This window comes from Argopecten irradians, chromosome 6 (genome assembly GCF_041381155.1).
Source record: "Argopecten irradians isolate NY chromosome 6, Ai_NY, whole genome shotgun sequence".
In the NCBI taxonomy this organism is placed as follows: domain Eukaryota; kingdom Metazoa; phylum Mollusca; class Bivalvia; order Pectinida; family Pectinidae; genus Argopecten; species Argopecten irradians.
The window spans coordinates 28,223,074-28,245,363 of NC_091139.1; the positions used below are offsets into that span (position 1 = coordinate 28,223,074).

The 22,290-nt window shown below is 38.1% G+C and overlaps 1 protein-coding gene across 1 annotated transcript; it reads right to left on the reverse strand.

Moving 5' to 3' along the window:
- Positions 1 to 6,092: 6,092 nt before the first annotated feature.
- On the reverse strand, positions 6,093 to 22,136 carry LOC138326427 (serine-rich adhesin for platelets-like). Its single transcript, XM_069272536.1, has 6 exons — positions 19,488 to 22,136; positions 11,416 to 19,374; positions 10,928 to 11,384; positions 10,543 to 10,887; positions 10,152 to 10,417; positions 6,093 to 9,985 (listed from the first exon to the last, which is right to left on the reverse strand). Exons 1-6 carry the CDS (start codon positions 22,044 to 22,046, stop codon positions 7,214 to 7,216), a joined length of 14,358 nt encoding a protein of 4,785 aa, XP_069128637.1. The 5' UTR covers positions 22,047 to 22,136; the 3' UTR covers positions 6,093 to 7,213.
- Between the last annotated feature and the right edge of the window lie 154 nt (positions 22,137 to 22,290).

Sequence of the window (22,290 nt, forward strand, 5' to 3'; positions counted from 1 at the left end):
ATAAAGATATATTAAATGGTGTGTATTTCCTTTTGTCGATTTTTCGATTCATAAAATAATTTCATAGCACCATATCGGAGTCAGTGCCCTGGTGTTGACAGCGGTTGTGACAGCTTGCTAAAAGTTATCGTCTGTATTGTCCTGCTGTTTCAATTTTTCACCATTATCACCTTAAGCAGATCATGTCAAGATCCACATACTAAAATCAAGCTCAAGCTATCAAATGGCTGAACAAATAAAAAAAATACATCTATGTACATGTAGTCACAAGATTAATATTTTAGTAGCCTTTTACGACTCTACATCCTGCATGCTTGAGGAGCTCTCATAAAAAATAAATAAATATAACATAAATAACTTAAAAACCTTTTTAAACATGGAAAACCAGAAGATTTCTTTAACAGACAATGCCATCAATCACAAGCTATCAAATCGTTGTAAAATAAAAATGTTCAGCTAATTCATTAATTTAATTATTCTAAAATAGAACAAATATTTAACAAGGTCACTGTGATGTACTTCTTTACTTATCTATATGTTTTTCTTAACTGAAATTCACAAACCTATGATTTGAAGGCAATGTCATTTCTGCTCTAATATTTTATTAATTATGACAGAAATATCATTATATATAGAGAGAGGGACGTCAGGTTTATAAGCATTTCTCTAGGCTAACTACTCTTAATAATATTGGTTTAAACATGTTATTTTTGTATAAATATACAGTGTTCATATTATATCATGGTCCGATATAATCTGTTATTCCAGATTAAGCTGCTTAAATATGTTTTTGAAAACATGAAAATGACCAATTTTACTTTTTTCTCGAAAAATCAAAATTCAAAACCGGATGTCTTTCTGATGTATGTTTCTAAATAGTACTTGAACAATAAAAATATTATTTTATAAACTTTGACCTCCGAAATGACCTTGAGCCCAGATAAATCGGATGTTCAGAATATTTTACAATATTTACAGCCAATGATGAATTGCTAGTATAAGCCTACTCAGCTTGAACATAACATACCATTATCTGTCATTCGAGAACTTAAGATAATTTGTACATCACTTTAAAGGTACTTGATTCTGATTGGCTACACACATGGGTACTATTTGCCATAGTGCACGTGGAAGCAGGCACTATTGAAGTGGCGCGAAATTGAACATCTAATGTTGCTTTTCTACAAAAGACAGTTCACTCTTGTTCTATATATTGATATAATTGTAATATTCATGAAACTGGATTTCGTTTTAAAGAAACACAGATTTTTGCAATAATTCATACGTTGTACTTTTAATGCAACAATGGTGTGGGAATGGAGATAGAGGTGTCGCCTGACGTGCTTCTGTTACAATGACATAAGACAGGTCTCATGTAAGAGTGATATACTAAACCCGTTATGGCCTGGTTGTAAGGTCACTATTGCCTTATAGTATTGTCTCGTGATGGAATAGTTCTTTCACCTTCAACTAGGCACTATTCATTCCTCGATGATACTATAAGGCAATAATGACCTCACGACCAGGCCGAAATAGATAAATATGTTACATCTATGATACAAGTAGATTACACATTATATGTAGGTTACTTGTTCTTCACGTATCATCCACTCGGCACCTTGTAGGTTTTATCATGGCAAAACTATGTTGTAATCAATATATGTAACTATTACGTCCCTTTCAGTTCATGTGTATAGTAACTTTAACTACAATGTTATACATGACAAGCTTAAACACTTTCTGATGACGTCACAATATGTTAACACTGGCTAATTATGTGTTATTAAAGACTACATACTAGGCTTAGGGTCTATTATGTTGGCCGATTAGGGCCATCTCGCAACCTCGCGTCCACATGCATATTGCCAAATAAGCGTCTAATTGATATACAAGCCATAACTGATAACTGATGCTTTTCATTTCTCTACTTACACTTCAATTAAATCATATTTCTAAGAGATACCACTTGTTATGATTTCATATATATCATTCATCATTCATCTTTTTTCATCAGTAGGTTTCATTCAAAGATGTTTTAATTTGTATGTAATTCACAATGCAATACAATACGGAATTTTAACAAAAATCCATTTGAAACCATAACAAGTTTTGATTCTTAGAAATATAATTGAATAGAAGTTGTAATAGAGAAAATGATCAATTGCCAGAAAAAAAATCAATCAATCAGACGCTTATTGGCTAATACGCATGTGCAAATTACTCCTTGTACGATGTCGCGAGATCGCGACATTGCGAGGCTGGCAATCTCGCGATCACGCCTCTATGTTAAGGTTGCGAGGTTTCGAGATTGCGAGGTGGCCCTAACCGGTCACTATATTTTTCTTGTTGTTTCCGTCGCATACAAATGGATAAGATATGACAAGATGATAACCCTATTTGCGTTAACTGATAATAGGGTTTTGTTCAACCTTGACCGTTATCCTTAAGTAATACTGATGATAAACCATGGGTAAACTAGCAGTTACATGTATTAGTATTACATCGCTCTGTGGCGGTGTAATGTTTGTTTTCAATATTATATTTTCAATTATTTTTACACTGTAAAATTCATAGTACTCAGTTGAGTGAAGCTGCCATCTAAATAAATTTCAAATATAACATACTAATACAATATTTAACAAATTACAATTCCGAGATATGTGAAAAGCATGTTTTTATGTTTTTTGTGATGTAATTTTAGGCTTTAGAGTTACTTATTATTCATAAACAAAACAACCATTTTAGGATGGGAAAGGAAAGGGTTCAATTCATTGTCTAAATCACAATAATAATGTTGTTTCTACTTACCTAGCCAACACACGTCCTTTGTCATTGGTGTCCGTTTCGACTTTGAGTTTTGTAGAATACATGTATACTCAGTTGCTAATTTCGTTTCTTAGTTTCGTATTTCTTTGATTATATAATATTGATTGTGTAGTAATATAAATACTATGATCACGTATTCAGACTTAAGTAAATACTTCCTCATCTCAACTTCCTATATTTACTATTTTAGCGATGAATAATTTAGATGTGTAGGTTTCGTATTTGCAGGTTTCAAAAATTATGATAAGTAAGACCCGCCACTTTTATAATTAACTCAAACTTATGACAATAAATTTTGCTTGGTTTTTCGTACAGCGTGAAGTACCTTATGTATCAATGCCGAAATCAAAATTGTTATCTTATAACAACCACTACAATTCAGGAAAATAAGAATGTTTGCTGAATACACATGTAGACAAGCTATCATAAATCCATGGTGTAGCAAGATTATTTGTACACCGATATTTGAAAAATAATTATGTATTTAGTATAACTGTATCCCTTTGAGATCAAAATAATTAATATACTAACATGAAAGGGAATTTGTGAATACAACTCAACAAGTGAACGAAAACTATTTATTTTACTACGAAAATCTTTATAGTTTTCTCAAGCACTTCTCCGACAAAACTGTAAGTCAAACTGGACTCGATGTGAATGTTTTGTAAAGTCGAATCCGGTCAATCAAACGCTCTTTGTGTCTGTTATAGATATCAGTAGACATAACAGTACAGTTATTTGATGACAATAATACATATATACATGTATGTATATACTGAACCATGTGGGCTTATTTCCTGAAATGTACACTTTTCGCATACATGTGAATTTTGTTACAATTTACAAGCTACACATCAATTTACAAGTCAACAGTAACACATAATTTTAGCCGAGATACACATCAACTTAGTCGTATACAAGTACACCTATGAAATGATAAAAAGTCATGCAGAACATTACTTGTCTAAGCAGGGGATAATGCATTAAATAAAAAAGTCAAACGAATTTCCACCATTGCATGTTTACTGTATTTTTCATTATTGCATTTTTTAAACATTGTTTTCTCTTATACCTACGGGTATAATACTGGTTGGTCGGATGCAATACAATCATGTCGGCTGGAACTGTTTTACATGTACCCATGCAATACAACATCGTGACGTCACTGCGTCAGTTTAAGCGTTGTTTTTTTCAGAAATTATTGTGAAAATTAAGACACATAAAACGGTCTTGAAATATCATTCAGTTTTCACGTATGTATGGAGAATTGATTTGCAATTGCAGCTTCAAAATGGCGGGATATCATAAGTGTAAAATTCTAATTAAGACGTCGAGAAAAATAATATTTTATAGGTGGATATGAAGCATTTTCCTCCAAAATGTTGTAAAACAGAGGTTTGAATATTCCTATTCCTAATATCCACAAATGAAAAAGTCCTTTACTCTTATTTTGCATAGTGTTTACCTACGTTCCGTTCCGTTGAATATTCTGGTGTGGTGTTAGGTTTTAGTTTCGTATTTTCAGAATATAAATAATTTATGTCTGATCACGCAGATATCGATTTTTGGATTATTGATTTACAATGTACTTCTTTTATCTTTAACCGCATGCATTTATTATGTCAAGTATTTTAGACAAGAACGCTGCTGGGATACGAGTGTTCTTAGTTTCGTATCGTCACAAGGTCACAAGTTTTATTGGACACTAAAAGTATGATGCTATGCTTTGTTTGTTTGCATGTTTTTGGTTTTTTTATTATAAGCAAGTCATATATGTCCCAACTTGTATTATATACTAATTACAAAACGGATAGTTTGAAAATAATAATTACGTATTTATTTCATAAAAACATGTGCTAGTATATCCTTTGTATTATATAAACTATGTTTTTATAATCATTCGCTCATATGGGTTAATGTTCAAATTAAATGAGCAATATTACACAGAGAATCTTCAATAAGTATGCATTTGCATACGTATATAAACGAAACAAATGATCAAGGCAAAGCATGGATACTTTAAATCTTCCTTTGTAGAAGGTATTGGTCAGTTCGTCATAGAGAAACTGAAGTCAGTTTCTAACAAATGAATGTCGTAATATCTAAAGCAAATTCTAAGAGATGTTCTGACGTTCTGTACAGAAATATCTGCATAATGAAGATACACTATCAGCTCATAATCTATAAAAGTGGTAGTTTCTGCTCCTGCTATGCGTTCAGAATAAAGGAAGTGGGACGACTGGTTGTCCATTGTTAGTATGATGTACTGTGTATCACTGTCGTATGCTTCACTGTTACAGCACTATAAATTAGTCAAGAGTTTCCACTGTTGCAAAGAGATACAACAAAATAACAGACGTTCACACAAAAATAATGCAAACATGGCTGGCCGTCATTAAATGACTGTTGATAAGCGGTAAATGAAATATCAAACCAACCATCAACCGATCTTTAGGCACGTAATAAATTTAAGCATGGGATTAGCAAATTTAGACATGAAATGTATGGATATTAGAAACAAGAGTAACGTTTTACTTATTTAGCCTCTAGTGTTAAGGAAAGTGAAATTATCTTCTTTTTAGAGAAATCGTGTTTCGGTATTAATTGTACTTACGTTTCTTGATATATTTCCATTACTAAAATTTGGTAGACGGAACGATGTCAATTAAAAAAGCTCTTTGCTACTTTTTTATATGCTCATTGTAGACTAGTATTGTTGCATTTTGCCACCTTTATCAATAAACAAAAATATAAAAAAAAATCAGTCCAAAATTCAGTTGGTATGTCAATAGTGATGGAACATCAGATAATTATCCGAAATATTACCAACAAGCCCTTCACCTCTTGGTTGCCAGTGCGATATCCATTTGGGGCTTTGACTAGGTACTGACACCGGGCCAACAATTTCTCTCTGGATACCAATGAATATCCTCACATTTTTATTGTGGCGCGTCCTCAAATGACCATGTCTGATTAAAGTTATATATTTTCCATACTTATAAATCGAGAAGAGTTTTTGATATGTTATTCACCACCAAAAGTTACCAACATTTTGAGAATTACAATACTTTAAATACATTGGTTTTAATTTTATACCTTGAAATAAAATCTGAAAGAGATTTTGGCAGTACTGCCAAAAATGATTATATTAACATCTAATGAGTACATGTTATGGCACATATAACTTTAAACGACGTAAACAAAAATATACAAACCGTTTATCATGCAAAACTCTTCCCAAGCGGAAAAAAATAGAATAAAAACAGTTAGAAAAAATGGAATAGTTTATTAAATTTGCCGTACAATAATAGCTTTTAATGAAGATAATTAAAAATCTTTAAATAGTGATTAATCAGTTATACAAATATGCTGAGAAAAATAAAAGAGAGAGAAACGGTCGCATATTCGAGTCCAATCTCTCACAGGGTTCATTGCGGTCCCTACACTGGCCGTCTGTTGGTCTCGGGTCACAGAATATTACGTCATGCCGATTGTTTGATACATTGTGCCTCCTTTATATATGACGTCACAGTGATTGTTTTTATAAAATCGAAGTACACATAAAATAATTCATAATTGTTTGGTTTAATACTGAATATTCTGTCAGATCAGACAGCCGTTTATAGGCAAATGATACGAAGGGAAACCTTTAAATTTGTATTAAAAACCTAGAATACGTCCGAAATACGTTTTTCAATTATCTCCCGTGGTCGTTTACAGAGATGAAGTGTGGGGACCGCAATGCACTTTGGGAGAGACTGCTTCGTGCCTTTATATACAAAATATGCAAGTGAAAGAAAATATACAAAGTCGGGAAATCCGACAAACATATGGACGGAATTATGTATAAACTATATATATTTGGCACAATTTGAATATTTTATCGTATTTATAATCAGTTTACTAATTATTGAAATTTTAGCTCAAAGTGTTCATTTCATGTTAACAATATAAAACGTATACAATATTACGTACATGTTTGTTAGTATTCTCTGTTACAGTAAATCACAGTAATGACCTCCATGTTAACATGCCTGCCTAGACAATCGTTGAAAAAATTAGTTTGTCTCATCAAATAGTTTGTAAAATAATTAAAATTGTTTAAAAAAAGATATGTTATCTGAACCATGACGCATTAATATCCAACAAATAAAACTATTAAATATACAGTTAACAACTTAACTTTTATAAAGCATCAGTTCATATTCACGATCTAGAAGTTTCGGTGATTAGAAGTTTCACTTTCTAATCGTCACTGTGATATCAATCATTTTAATTAGATCTTTTTTATCCGTGCTCATCAAGGCTCTAACAAAACGCATTTGTCTTTTGTGGTTACCCAAAGAAACTGTCAATAACCATCAAACTTAGCATCATAATCATTGTTTCATTTCCATGCTACTGGATTTCGGAATACTGGCTTCCCTTTGGAAAAACTTTCTTTTGCTTTCGAGGTCGTTTTACGTCCCCTTTCTCCAGTTTCTGCAATGGAATCCTTGGCATGTACTGGTGGTTGACCCACCTCCGTTTCGTTCCGTCTAGGACTGCGTTTAGGAGATATGTGCCTTGATGGTGATTTGGTTTCAGCTCCGTGCCTTCGTGGACTACGTATAGGTGACATATATCTTGGTGTTGGTTTGAGCTCCGCGCTAGTTTCGTTTGCTCTCCTTGTAGGACTTCGTTTAGGAGATATATATCTTAAAGTTGTTATAACCTCTGGGTTATTCCCCTTTGCGGTCCTTGTAGAGCTGCGCTTGCGTGGTGGCTGACCTATTGTTGTTTTAACCTCCATTTTAGAATCCCTTGTGGCCCTTGAAGGGCTGCGTTTCGGAGATATATATCTTGGTATTGGTTTGACCTCTGGCTTTGACCACGTTGTTGCCCTTGTAGGGCTACGTTTGGTTGGCGATGTGTTCCTTGATGCTGATTTATCGGTTGATTTCGTTGTCTTTGTCACCGTAGGATGATTATGTTTAGATGATATTTCTGTATTCCTTTGTCTCTTGGAGACTGTATTTGTGCGGTCACTTGTATTCGTTCTGCCTCTGGTTTCGGTTGTAATTCCTGCTTTCCTGTCTAGTGATCTCCCGGTACGCGGTTTGTCAGTTTTCTCCTGTCCTCTCGAGTATGATTTGATTTTCTGGTGTTCATCCCTCGTCTCCTTTGCAGTACCGCTAACATGTGCTGTTTCATCTTCTATTACATCGTGTGTATCGCGAGCATGTGCAGTTTCATGTCTAGTCTCATCTTGTGAATCTCGTGCATGTGCATTTGCATATCTCGTCTCATCTTGTGTATCGCGAGCATGTCCAGTTTCATCTCCCGTCTCATTTTGTGCATCGAGAGTTTCATCTCTCGTCTCATCTTGTGTATCACGAACATGTGTAGTTTCATCTCTCGTCTCATCTGGTGTATCGCGGGAATTTGTAGTCTCATCTCTCGTCTCATCCTGTGTATCGCGAGCATGTCCAGTTTCATCTCTCGTCTCATTTTGTGCATCAAGACCACGTGCAGTCTCATCTCTCGTTTCATCCTGTGTATCGCGAGCTTGTGTAGTTTCATCTCTCGTCTCATCTGGTGTATCACGGGCATTTGTAGTTTCACCTCTCGTCTCATCTTGTGTATCGCGAGCATGTGCGGTTTCATCCCGCGTCTCATCTGGTGTGTTGCTAACATGTTTTGTTCCATCTTCCGACTCTGGAGTATTGCTAGCATGTATGTTGTCATCTTGTGTATCGAAAGCATATATGGTGTTATTTATTGTCTCGACTGCTGCATCACTATCATGTTTCTTTTCATTTATCGTTTCTGTTACATCGCTAGCAACTTTCCTTTCATCTCTCGTCTCTGAAGTATTGCTAGCATGTCTGATTTTATCTTTGGCCTCATCGAGTGTATCGGAACCGTGTGTGGTTCCCTCTATCATCTCTAGTGCATCGCTAGAATATTTTGTTTCATCTCCCGTCTCAGTTGTATCACTATCATGCATCGTTTCATCAATAGTTTCTGGTATATCGTAAGTATGTGCAGTATTTTCATTTCCCGCTTTTGATGCACCGCTATCATGTATGCTGTCTAGTGTATCGTCAGTATGTGTAGTAGTTTCACCTTCCGCCTTTGGTGTACCGCTATCAAGAGTGGTTTCTGGTGTATCGTCAGTATGTGTAGTAGTTTCATCTCCCGCCTTTGGTGTACCGCTATCAAGAGTGGTTTCAGGTGTATCGTCAGTATGTGTAGTAGTTTCATCTCCCGCCTTTAATTTACCGCTATCAAGAGTGGTTTCAGGTGTATCGTCAGTATGTGTAGTAGTTCCATCTCCCGCCTTTGGTTTACCGCTATCAAGAGTAGTTTCAGGTGTATCGTCAGTATGTGAAGCAGTTTCATCTCCCGCCTTTGGTGTACCACTACCATGTATGTTTTCTTTTATTCGTTTGGACTCTGAATTGTCATCTTTAGTAATATCCTCAATGTCTGCTATTCCGGAAAGAGTATTGGTCAACATGACAGGGCTTTTCACCTTTAAGTTCTCATTTTGTCTCTGTCTAGGGACAGTTTCTACCTGATCACTCTTTTTCTCCATATCTAAGAATTCTGAACTAGGTCCATCTATTTCTCCATATTCTTCTCTGTCTGATGGTCCCTTATCTTGTTCGTTATCTGAATAATCACTTTCGGTAAAATCTTCAAAATCATCTTCCTCATAAAGAACATCGGTTGACCTCACAGATTCAGCCTCATTTGTGATGCTGTCTGTGCATTGACTAGGTTCAGTTTCGAAACTTATATCGTGTTTACTCTGGTTTTCCATGTCGACATTTTCTTTCACATTTTCCATCATCGCAGAAATAGGAAAATCTTTAAGTGCTTTGTCAGTGTCTGTATTGTCGTTTTCGATGTGATCATATTTAGCCTCATTCGCATATACTGTATCTGCGGAATGGTCAGCTGTTGTCTCATTTGTATTGTCTTCATGTCCATTTCCAAAAACAAAATCAACAACGTATCCTTGCTCATTATGATTTCTTATCTCCAAAGACGGCGTCACTTCAGTTTGATGCGGGACAACTTCTCCTTTTACTTCAATATTCACTGTGTCTTCATACGCAGGAATTTCTGATGAGGATGCTGCATTACTCAGTTTCCATTGTTGATACAATATCTACATTTTCATTTATGGAGGATTGTACCACTGCCCCTTGCTCATCTGCTAGTGGATCTCCACTGTCTGTCGTTCTATCCGAGTCCTTTTTGTCTGTATTATCGCTATTGTTGTTATTCTCTTTAGCATTATTCATAGATACAGTATCTGTTGATTTATCATATACTGTCTCATTTATGATGTCTTCTTCCTGTTCCTGTCCAGAAACAGTTTCGACAACTATTACAGATTTTGTGTCTGTCTCTTCGTTATCTAATGATTCGTTGGTTGTGTCTGTTGTTTCCGTTGAGTCATTCTTGTCTGTGTTATCTATTTTGGTATTATCATGCATATCATCATTCTCGGATTGCTCATCAGTTGATTTGGCAGTTTCTACCTCTGTTGGGGTTTCTTCTCTGTCCTCGCTAACATCAGTTTCGATCTCCAAAGTTCCTGTCACGTCAGTATGAGGCAGTTCGATCTCTCCTTCAACTTTGATATCTACTGCTTCTTGATTCGAAAGAAGTTCTGATGAGGATGCGGCGAAACCGCTCCCAAGGGTGGTATTGTTTCCATACTTGCTTCTACAGAAGATTCGTTCCTGTCTGATTTGTCGCTTTCGGCATTATCATCAATATCGTCTTTGTCGGATTGCCCATCGGTTGATTTGACAGTTTCTACCTCTGTTGATGATTCTTCTCTCTCCTTCCAAACATCAGTTTCAATCTCCAAAGATCCTGTCACTTCATATTGAGGCAGGTCTATTTCTCCATCTACTTTGATATTAACTGATTCCTCACTTGACTGAGATTCCGTTGAGGACGCTGCGACATCATCTTCCAAAGCGAAAGTAATTTCTACATTGCCATTTAAGGAGGATTTTGCGTTTTTCTCCTCCTTATCTTCTAGTACGGCGTTAATGTCTGTTGTTTCAAATTGAGTCTGTCTTCTTTATATCATCGCTCTCGGTGTTATCCTCTTTAGAATCGTTGGTAGTTTCGATATCTGTTGCTTCATCAGATGTTGCCACATTTTTGCTCTCTTCCTGTTCCTGTCCAGAAACAGTTTCGACAACTATTTCTTGTTCGTTCTGATTTTCGATCTCCAAAGTGGCGCTCACTTCAGATTGGGGCAGGTCTATTTCTCCATTTACTTTGATATCCACTGATTCCTCATTTGACTGAGATTCTACTGAGGATGCTGCGACACCATCTTCCAACGTTGTCGTCATTTCTATATTTGCATCTATGTCGGATTTTGAATCTGTCTCCTCCTTATCTTCTGGTGCGTGGCTAATATCTGTTGTTTCAATTGAGTCTTTCTTCTTTGTATCATCGCTCTCGGTGTTATCCTCTTTAGAATCGTTGGTAGTTTCGATATCTGTTGCTTCATCAGATGTTGCCACATTTTTGCTCTCTTCCTGTTCCTGTCCAGCAACAGTTTCGACAAACTCGGGAATTTCTCTTTTCTCGATCTCCCAAAGATCCTGTTCTTGATCTCTCCTTCAACTTTAATTTCTTGTTCAAATGAGTTTCGATCTCCGACGTTCCTGTCACGTCAGTATGGGGCAGTTCGATCTCTCCTTCAACTTTAATATCTACTGCTTCTTGATTCGAAAGAAGTTCTAATGAGGATGCGGCGACACCCACTCCCAAGGATGATATTGTTTCCATACTTGCTTCTACAGAAGATTCATTCCTGTCTGTTTTGTCGCTTTCGGCATTATCATCAATATCGTCTTTGTCGGATTGTCCATCGGTTGATTTGACAGTTTCTACCTCTGTTGATGATTCTTCTCTCTCCTTGCAAACATCAGTTTCAATCTCCAAAGACCCTGTCACTTCAGATTGAGGCAGGTCTATTTCTCCATCTACTTTGTTATTCACTGATTCCTCACTTGACTGAGATTCCGTTGTGGACGCTGCAACATCATCTTCCAAGGCGGAAGTAATTTCTACATTTCCATTTAAGGAGGATTTTGCGTCTTTCTCCTCCTTATCTTCTGGTACGGCGTTAATGTCTGTTGTTTCAATTGAGTCTGTCTTCTTTGTATCATCGCTCTCGGTGTTATCCTCTTTAGAATCGTTGGTAGTTTCGATATCTGTTGCTTCATCAGATGTTGCCACATTTTTGCTCTCTTGCTGATGCTGTCCAGAAAGAGTTTCGACACATATGTCTTGTTCGTTCTGATTTTCGATTTCCAAATTCGCGCTCACTTCAGTTTGAGGCATGTCAATATCTCCATCTACTTTGATATCAACTGAAACCTCATTTGACTGAGATTCTGCTGCAGATGCTGCGACATCATCTTCCAACGTTGTCGTCATTTCTACATTTGCATCTATGGAGGATTTTGAATCTGTCTCCTCCTTATCTTCTGGTGCGTGGCTAATATCTGTTGTTTCAATTGAGTCTTTCTTCTTTGTATCATCGCTCTCGGTGTTATCCTCTTTAGAATCGTTGGTAGTTTCGATATCTGTTGCTTCATCAGATGTTGCCACATTTTTGCTCTCTTCCTGTTCCTGTCCAGAAACAGTTTCGACAACTATTTCTTGTTCGTTTTGATTTTCGATCTCCAATGTTCCTGTCACTTCAGTATGGGGCAGTTCGATCTCTCCTTCAACTTTAATATCTACTTCTTCTTGATTAGAACGAAGTTCTGCTGAGGTTGCTGCGACACCCATCCCCGAGGACGGTATATTTGCCATACTTGCTTCTACAGAAGATTTTGCGTCTGTCTCTTCCTTATCTAATGATTCGTTGCTTGTGTCTGTTGTTTCTGTTGAGTCATTCTTGTCTGTGTTATTTATGTTGGTATTATCATGCATATCGTCATTCTCGGATTGATCATCATTTGATTTGGCAGTTTGTACCTCTGTTGGGGATTCTTCTCTTTCCTTGCAAACATCAGTTTCGATCTCCAAACTTCCTGTCACGTCAGTATGAGGCAGTTCGATCTCTCCTTTATCTTTGATATCTACTGCTTCTTGATTCAAAAGAAGTTCTGATGAGGATGCGACGATACCCACTCCCAAGGGTGGTATTGTTTCCATACTTGCTTCTACAGAAGATTCATTCCTGTCTGTTTTGTCGTTTTCGGCATTATCATCAATATCATCTTTGTCGGATTGTCCATCGGTTGATTTGACAGTTTCTACCTCTGTTGATGATTCTTCTCTCTCCTTGCAAACATCAGTTTCAATCTCCAAAGACCCTGTCACTTCAGATTGAGGCAGGTCTATTTCTCCATCTACTTTGATATTCACTGATTCCTCACTTGACTGAGATTCCGTTGAGGACGCTGCAACATCATCTTCCAAGGCGGAAGTAATTTCTACATTTCCATTTAAGGAGGATTTTGCGTCTTTCTCCTCCTTATCTTCTGGTACGGCGTTAATGTCTGTTGTTTCAATTGAGTCTGTCTTCTTTGTATCATCGCTCTCGGTGTTATCCTCTTTAGAATCGTTGGTAGTTTCGATATCTGTTGCTTCATCAGATGTTGCCACATTTTTGCTCTCTTCCTGTTCCTGTCCAGAAACAGTTTCGACAACTATTTCTTGTTCGTTCTGATTTGCGATTTCCAAATTCGCGCTCACTTCAGTTTGAGGTATGTCAATCTCTCCATCTACTTTGATATCAACTGAAACCTCATTTGACTGAGATTCTGCTGCATATGCTGCGACACCATCTTCCAACGTTTTCGTCATTTCTACATTTGCATCTATGGAGGATTTTGAATCTGTCTCCTCCTTATCTTCTGGTGCGTGGCTAATATCTGTTGCTTCAATTGAGTCTTTCTTCTTTGTATCATCGCTCTCGGTGTTATCCTCTTTAGAATCGTTGGTAGTTTCGATATCTGTTGCTTCATCAGATGTTGCCACATTTTTGCTCTCTTCCTGTTCCTGTCCAGAAACAGTTTCGACAACTTGTTCGTTCTGATTTTCTATCTCCAATGTTCCTGTCACTTCAGTATGGGGCAGTTCGATCTCTCCTTCAACTTTAATATCTACTTCTTCTTGATTAGAAAGAAGTTCTGCTGAGGTTGCTGTGACACCCACTCCCAAGGATGGTATATTTGCCATACTTGCTTCTACAGAAGATTTTGCGTCTGTCTCTTCCTTATCTAATGATTCGTTGCTTGTGTCTGTTGTTTCTGTTGAGTCATTCTTGTCTGTGTTATCTATTTTGGTATTATCATGCATATCGTCATTTTCGGATTGATCATCATTTGATTTGGCAGTTTGTACCTCTGTTGGGGATTCTTCTCTTTCCTTGTTCAAATCAGTTTCGATCTCCGACGTTCCTGTCACGTCAGTATGGGGTAGTTCGATCTCTCCTTCAACTTTAATATCTACTGCTTCTTGATTCGAAAGAAGTTCTAATGAGGATGCGGCGACACCCACTCCCAAGGATGATATTGTTTCCATACTTGCTTCTACAGAAGATTCATTCCTGTCTGTTTTGTCGCTTTCGGCATTATCATCAATATCGTCTTTGTCGGATTGCCCATCGGTTGATTTGACAGTTTCTACCTCTGTTGATGATTCTTCTCTCTCCTTGCAAACATCAGTTTCAATCTCCAAAGACCCTGTCACTTCAGATTGAGGCAGGTCTATTTCTCCATCTACTTTGTTATTCACTGATTCCTCACTTGACTGAGATTCCGTTGTGGACGCTGCAACATCATCTTCCAAGGCGGAAGTAATTTCTACATTTCCATTTAAGGAGGATTTTGCGTCTTTCTCCTCCTTATCTTCTGGTACGGCGTTAATGTCTGTTGTTTCAATTGAGTCTGTCTTCTTTGTATCATCGCTCTCGGTGTTATCCTCTTTAGAATCGTTGGTAGTTTCGATATCTATTGCTTCATCAGATGTTGCCACATTTATGCTATCTTGCTGATGCTGTCCAGAAAGAGTTTCGACACATATGTCTTGTTTGTTCTGATTTTCGATTTCCAAATTCGCGCTCACTTCAGTTTGAGGTATGTCAATCTCTCCATCTACTTTGATATCAACTGAAACCTCATTTGACTGAGATTCTGCTGCATATGCTGCGACACCATCTTCCAACGTTTTCGTCATTTCTACATTTGCATCTATGGAGGATTTTGAATCTGTCTCCTCCTTATCTTCTGGTGCGTGGCTAATATCTGTTGCTTCAATTGAGTCTTTCTTCTTTGTATCATCGCTCTCGGTGTTATCCTCTTTAGAATCGTTGGTAGTTTCGATATCTGTTGCTTCATCAGATGTTGCCACATTTTTGCTCTCTTCCTGTTCCTGTCCAAGAACAGTTTCGACAACTAGTTCTTGTTCGTTTTGATTTTCGATCTCCAAAGTTCCTGTCACTTCAGTATGGGGCAGTTCGATCTCTCCTTCAACTTTAATATCTACTTCTTCTTGATTAGAAAGAAGTTCTGCTGAGGTTGCTGTGACACCCACTCCCAAGGATGGTATATTTGCCATACTTGCTTCTACAGAAGATTTTGCGTCTGTCTCTTCCTTATCTAATGATTCGTTGCTTGTGTCTGTTGTTTCTGTTGAGTCATTCTTGTCTGTGTTATTTATGTTGGTATTATCATGCATATCGTCATTCTCGGATTGATCATCATTTGATTTGGCAGTTTGTACCTCTGTTGGGGATTCTTCTCTTTCCTTGTTCAAATCAGTTTCGATCTCCGACGTTCCTGTCACGTCAGTATGGGGTAGTTCGATCTCTCCTTCAACTTTAATATCTACTGCTTCTTGATTCGAAAGAAGTTCTAATGAGGATGCGGCGACACCCACTCCCAAGGATGATATTGTTTCCATACTTGCTTCTACAGAAGATTCATTCCTGTCTGTTTTGTCGCTTTCGGCATTATCATCAATATCGTCTTTGTCGGATTGTCCATCGGTTGATTTGACAGTTTCTACCTCTGTTGATGATTCTTCTCTCTCCTTGCAAACATCAGTTTCAATCTCCAAAGACCCTGTCACTTCAGATTGAGGCAGGTCTATTTCTCCATCTACTTTGTTATTCACTGATTCCTCACTTGACTGAGATTCCGTTGTGGACGCTGCAACATCATCTTCCAAGGCGGAAGTAATTTCTACATTTCCATTTAAGGAGGATTTTGCGTCTTTCTCCTCCTTATCTTCTGGTACGGCGTTAATGTCTGTTGTTTCAATTGAGTCTGTCTTCTTTGTATCATCGCTCTCGGTGTTATCCTCTTTAGAATCGTTGGTAGTTTCGATATCTGTTGCTTCATCAGATGTTGCCACATTTATGCTATCTTGCTGATGCTGTCCAGAAAGAGTTTCGACACATATGTCTTGTTTGTTCTGATTTTCGATTTCCAAATTCGCGCTCACTTCAGTTTGAGGTATGTCAATCTCTCCATCTACTTTGATATCAACTGAAACCTCATTTGACTGAGATTCTGCTGCATATGCTGCGACACCATCTTCCAACGTTGTCGTCATTTCTACATTTGCATCTATGGAGGATTTTGAATCTGTCTCCTCCTTATCTTCTGGTGCGTGGCTAATATCTGTTGTTTCAATTGAGTCTTTCTTCTTTGTATCATCGCTCTCGGTGTTATCCTCTTTAGAATCGTTGGTAGTTTCGATATCTGTTGCTTCATCAGATGTTGCCACATTTTTGCTCTCTTCCTGTTCCTGTCCAGAAACAGTTTCGACAACTTGTTCGTTCTGATTTTCTATCTCCAATGTTCCTGTCACTTCAGTATGGGGCAGTTCGATCTCTCCTTCAACTTTAATATCTACTTCTTCTTGATTAGAAAGAAGTTCTGCTGAGGTTGCTGTGACACCCACTCCCAAGGATGGTATATTTGCCATACTTGCTTCTACAGAAGATTTTGCGTCTGTCTCTTCCTTATCTAATGATTCGTTGCTTGTGTCTGTTGTTTCTGTTGAGTCATTCTTGTCTGTGTTATCTATGTTGGTATTATCATGCATATCGTCATTCTCGGATTGATCATCATTTGATTTGGCAGTTTGTACCTCTGTTGGGGATTCTTCTCTTTCCTTGTTCAAATCAGTTTCGATCTCCGACGTTCCTGTCACGTCAGTATGGGGTAGTTCGATCTCTCCTTCAACTTTAATATCTACTGCTTCTTGATTCGAAAGAAGTTCTGCTGAGGATGCGGGGACATCCACTCCCAAAGATGGTATTGTTTCCATACTTGCTTCTACAGAAGATTCATTCCTGTCTGTTTTGTCGCTTTCGGCATTATCATCAATATCGTCTTTGTCGGATTGTCCATCGGTTGATTTGACAGTTTCTACCTCTGTTGATGATTCTTCTCTCTCCTTGCAAACATCAGTTTCAATCTCCAAAGACCCTGTCACTTCAGATTGAGGCAGGTCTATTTCTCCATCTACTTTGATATTCACTGATTCCTCACTTGACTGAAATTCCGTTGAGGACGCTGCGACATCATCTTCCAAGGCGGAAGTAATTTCTACATTTCCATTTAAGGAGGATTTTGCGTCTTTCTCCTCCTTATCTTCTGGTACGGCGTTCATGTCTGTTGTTTCAATTGAGTCTTTCTTCTTTGTATCATCGCTCTCGGTGTTATCCTCTTTAGAATCGTTGGAAGTTTCGATATCTGTTGCTTCATCAGATGTTGCCACATTTATGCTATCTTGCTGATGCTGTCCAGAAAGAGTTTCGACACATATGTCTTGTTTGTTCTGATTTTCGATTTCCAAATTCGCGCTCACTTCAGTTTGAGGCATGTCAATCTCTCCATCTACTTTGATATCAACTGAAACCTCATTTGACTGAGATTCTGCTGCAGATGCTGCGACACCATCTTCCAACGTTGTCGTCATTTCTACATTTGCATCTATGGAGGATTTTGAATCTGTCTCCTCCTTATCTTCTGGTGCGTGGCTAATATCTGTTGTTTCAATTGAGTCTTTCTTCTTTGTATCATCGCTCTCGGTGTTATCCTCTTTAGAATCGTTGGTAGTTTCGATATCTGTTGCTTCATTAGATGTCGCCACATTTTTGCTCTCTTCCTGTTCCTGTCCAAGAACAGTTTCGACAACTAGTTCTTGTTCGTTCTGATTTTCGATCTCCAAAGTTCCTGTCACTTCAGTATGGGGCAGTTCGATCTCTCCTTCAACTTTAATATCTACTTCTTCTTGATTAGAAAGAAGTTCTGCTGAGGTTGCTACGACACCCACTCCCAAGGATGGTATATTTGCCATACTTGCTTCTACAGAAGATTTTGCGTCTGTCTCTTCCTTATCTAATGATTCGTTGCTTGTGTCTGTTGTTTCTGTTGAGTCATTCTTGTCTGTGTTATCTATTTTGGTATTATCATGCATATCGTCATTCTCGGATTGATCATCATTTGATTTGGCAGTTTGTACCTCTGTTGGGGATTCTTCTCTTTCCTTGTTCAAATCAGTTTCGATCTCCGACGTTCCTGTCACGTCAGTATGGGGCAGTTCGATCTCTCCTTCAACTTTAATATCTACTGCTTCTTGATTCGAAAGAAGTTCTAATGAGGATGCGGCGACACCCACTCCCAAGGATGATATTGTTTCCATACTTGCTTCTACAGAAGATTCATTCCTGTCTGTTTTGTCGCTTTCGGCATTATCATCAATATCGTCTTTGTCGGATTGTCCATCGGTTGATTTGACAGTTTCTACCTCTGTTGATGATTCTTCTCTCTCCTTGCAAACATCAGTTTCAATCTCCAAAGACCCTGTCACTTCAGATTGAGGCAGGTCTATTTCTCCATCTACTTTGTTATTCACTGATTCCTCACTTGACTGAGATTCCGTTGTGGACGCTGCAACATCATCTTCCAAGGCGGAAGTAATTTCTACATTTCCATTTAAGGAGGATTTTGCGTCTTTCTCCTCCTTATCTTCTGGTACGGCGTTAATGTCTGTTGTTTCAATTGAGTCTGTCTTCTTTGTATCATCGCTCTCGGTGTTATCCTCTTTAGAATCGTTGGTAGTTTCGATATCTGTTGCTTCATCAGATGTTGCCACATTTATGCTATCTTGCTGATGCTGTCCAGAAAGAGTTTCGACACATATGTCTTGTTTGTTCTGATTTTCGATTTCCAAATTCGCGCTCACTTCAGTTTGAGGTATGTCAATCTCTCCATCTACTTTGATATCAACTGAAACCTCATTTGACTGAGATTCTGCTGCATATGCTGCGACACCATCTTCCAACGTTTTCGTCATTTCTACATTTGCATCTATGGAGGATTTTGAATCTGTCTCCTCCTTATCTTCTGGTGCGTGGCTAATATCTGTTGTTTCAATTGAGTCTTTCTTCTTTGTATCATCGCTCTCGGTGTTATCCTCTTTAGAATCGTTGGTAGTTTCGATATCTGTTGCTTCATCAGATGTTGCCACATTTTTGCTCTCTTCCTGTTCCTGTCCAGAAACAGTTTCGACAACTATTCTTGTTCGTTCTGATTTTCGATCTCCAAAGTTCCTTTCACTTCAGTATGGGGCAGTTCGATCTCTCCTTCATCTTTAATATCTACTTCTTCTTTATTAGAAAGAAGTTCTTCGGATGTTGCTACGACACCAACTCCCAAGGATGGTATATTTGCCATACTTGCTTCTACAGAATATTTTGCGTCTGTCTCTTCCTTATCTAATGATCCGTTGCTTGTGTCTGTTGTTTCTGTTGAGTCATTCTTGTCTGTGTTATCTATTTTGGTATCATCATGCATATCGTCTTTCTCGGATTGTTCATCAGTTGATTTGGCAGTTTCTACCTCTGTTGGGGAATTTTCTCTTTCCTTGCAAACATCAGTTTCGATCTCCAAACTTCCTGTCACGTCAGTATGAGGCAGTTCGATCTCTCCTTTATCTTTGATATCTACTGCTTCTTGATTCAAAAGAAGTTCTGATGAGGATGCGACGATACCCACTCCCAAGGGTGGTATTGTTTTCATACTTGCTTCTACAGAAGATTCATTCCTGTCTGTTTTGTCGTTTTCGGCATTATCATCAATATCATCTTTGTCGGATTGTCCATCGGTTGATTTGACAGTTTCTACCTCTGTTGATGATTCTTCTCTCTCCTTGCAAACATCAGTTTCAATCTCCAAAGACCCTGTCACTTCAGATTGAGGCAGGTCTATTTCTCCATCTACTTTGATATTCACTGATTCCTCACTTGACTGAGATTCCGTTGAGGATGCTGCGACATCATCTTCCAAGGCGAAAGTTATTTCTATATTTCCATTGAAGGAGGATTTTGCGTCTTTCTCCTCCTTATCTTCTGGTACGGCGTTCATGTCTGTTGTTTCAATTGAGTCTTTCTTCTTTGTATCATCGTTCTCGGTGTTATCCTCTTTAGAATCGTTGGAAGTTTCTATATCTGTTGCTTCATTAGATGTTGCCACATTTTTGCTCTCTTCCTGTTCCTGTCCAGAAACAGTTTCGACAACTATTTCTCGTTCGTTCTGATTTCCGATTTCCAAATTCGCGCTCACGTCAGTTTGAGGCATGTCAATATCTCCATTTACTTTGATATCAACTGAAACCTCATTTGACTGAGATTCTGCTGCAGATGCTGCAACACCATCTTCCAACGTTGTCGTCATTTCTACATTTGCATCTATGGAGGATTTTGAATCTGTCTCCTCCTTATCTTCTGGTGCGTGGCTAATATCTGTTGTTTCAATTGAGTCTGCCTTCTTTGTATCATCGCTCTCAATGTTATCCTCTTTAGAATCGTTGATAGTTACGATATCTGTTGCTTCATTAGATGTCGCCACATTTTTGCTCTCTTCCTGTTCCTGTCCAAGAACAGTTTCGACAACTATTTCTTGTTCGTTCTGATTTTCGATCTCCAAAGTTCCTGTCACTTCAGTATGGGGCAGTTCGATCTCTCCTTCAACTTTAATATCTACTTCTTCTTGATTAGAAAGAAGTTCTGCTGAGGTTGCTGCGACACCCATCCCCAAGGACGGTATATTTGCCATACTTGCTTCTACAGAATATTTTGCGTCTGTCTCTTCGTTATCTAATGATTCGTTGCTTATGTCTGTTGTTTCTGTTGAGTCATTCTTGTCGGTGTTATCTATTATGGTATTATCGTTGATATCGTCATTTTCGGATTGATCATCATTTGATTTGGCAGTTTCTACCTCTGTTTGGGATTCTTCTCTTTCCTTGCTAACATCAGTTTCGATCTCCAAAGTTCCTGTCACGTTAGTATGAGGCAGTTCGACCTCTTCTTCAACTTTAATATCTACTGCTTCTTGATTCGAAAGAAGTTCTGCTGAGGATGCGGGGACATCCACTCCCAAAGATGGTATTGTTTCCATACTTGCTTCTACAGAAGAGTCATTCCTGTCTGTTTTGTCGCTTTCGGCATTATCATCAATATCGTCTTTGTCGGATTGCCCATCGGTTGATTTGACAGTTTCTATCTCTGTTGATGATTCTCCTCTCTCGTTAGAATCGTTGGTAGTTTCGATATCTGTTGCTTCATCAGATGTTGCCACATTTATGCGATCTTGCTGATGCTGTCCAGAAACAGTTTCGACACATATTTCTTGTTCGTTCTGATTTGCGATTTCCAAATTCGCGCTCACTTCAGTTTGAGGCATGTCAATCTCTCCATCTACTTTGATATCAACTGAAACCTCATTTGACTGAGATTCTGCTGCAGATGCTGCGACACCATCTTCCAACGTTGTCGTCATTTCTATATTTGCATCTATGTCGGAATTTGAATCTGTCTTCTCCTTATCTTCTGGTGCGTGGCTAATATCTGTTGTTTCAATTGAGTCTGTCTTCTTTATATCATCGCTCTCGGTGTTATCCTCTTTAGAATCGTTGGTAGTTTCGATATCTGTTGCTTCATCAGATGTTGCCACATTTTTTCTCTCTTCCTGTTCCTGTTCAGTGACAGTTTCGACAACTATTTCTCGTTCGTTCTGATTTTCAATCTCCAAAGTTCCTGTCACTTCAGTATGGGGCATTTCGATCTCTCCTTCAACTTTAATATCTGCTTCTTCTTTATTAGAAAGAAGTTCTGCTGATGTTGCTACGACACCAACTCCCAAGGATGGTATATTTGCCATACTTGCTTCTACAGAATATTTTGCGTCTGTCTCTTCCTTATCTAATGATCCGTTGCTTGTGTCTGTTGTTTCTGTTGAGTCATTCTTGTCTGTGTTATCTATTTTGGTATTATCATGCATATCGTCTTTCTCGGATTGTTCATCAGTTGATTTGGCAGTTTCTACCTCTGTTGGGGATTTTCTCTTTCCTTGCAAATCAGTTTCGATCTCCAAACTTCCTGTCACGTCAGTATGAGGCAGTTCG

Bases quoted from the DNA above. Each gene is read 5' to 3' on its own strand.
- LOC138326427 (XM_069272536.1), bottom strand. From the start codon at position 22,046: ATGGCAAATATACCATCCTTGGGAGTTGGTGTCGTAGCAACATCAGCA. The intron at 19,375-19,487 runs GTAGATATTAAA...GTTTCTGGACAG, and splicing joins TTCTTTCTAATAAAGAAGAA to GAACAGGAAGAGAGCAAAAA. The intron at 10,418-10,542 runs GTATGGAAACAA...CTGACGTGACAG, and splicing joins CGAATCTTCTGTAGAAGCAA to GAACTTTGGAGATCGAAACT.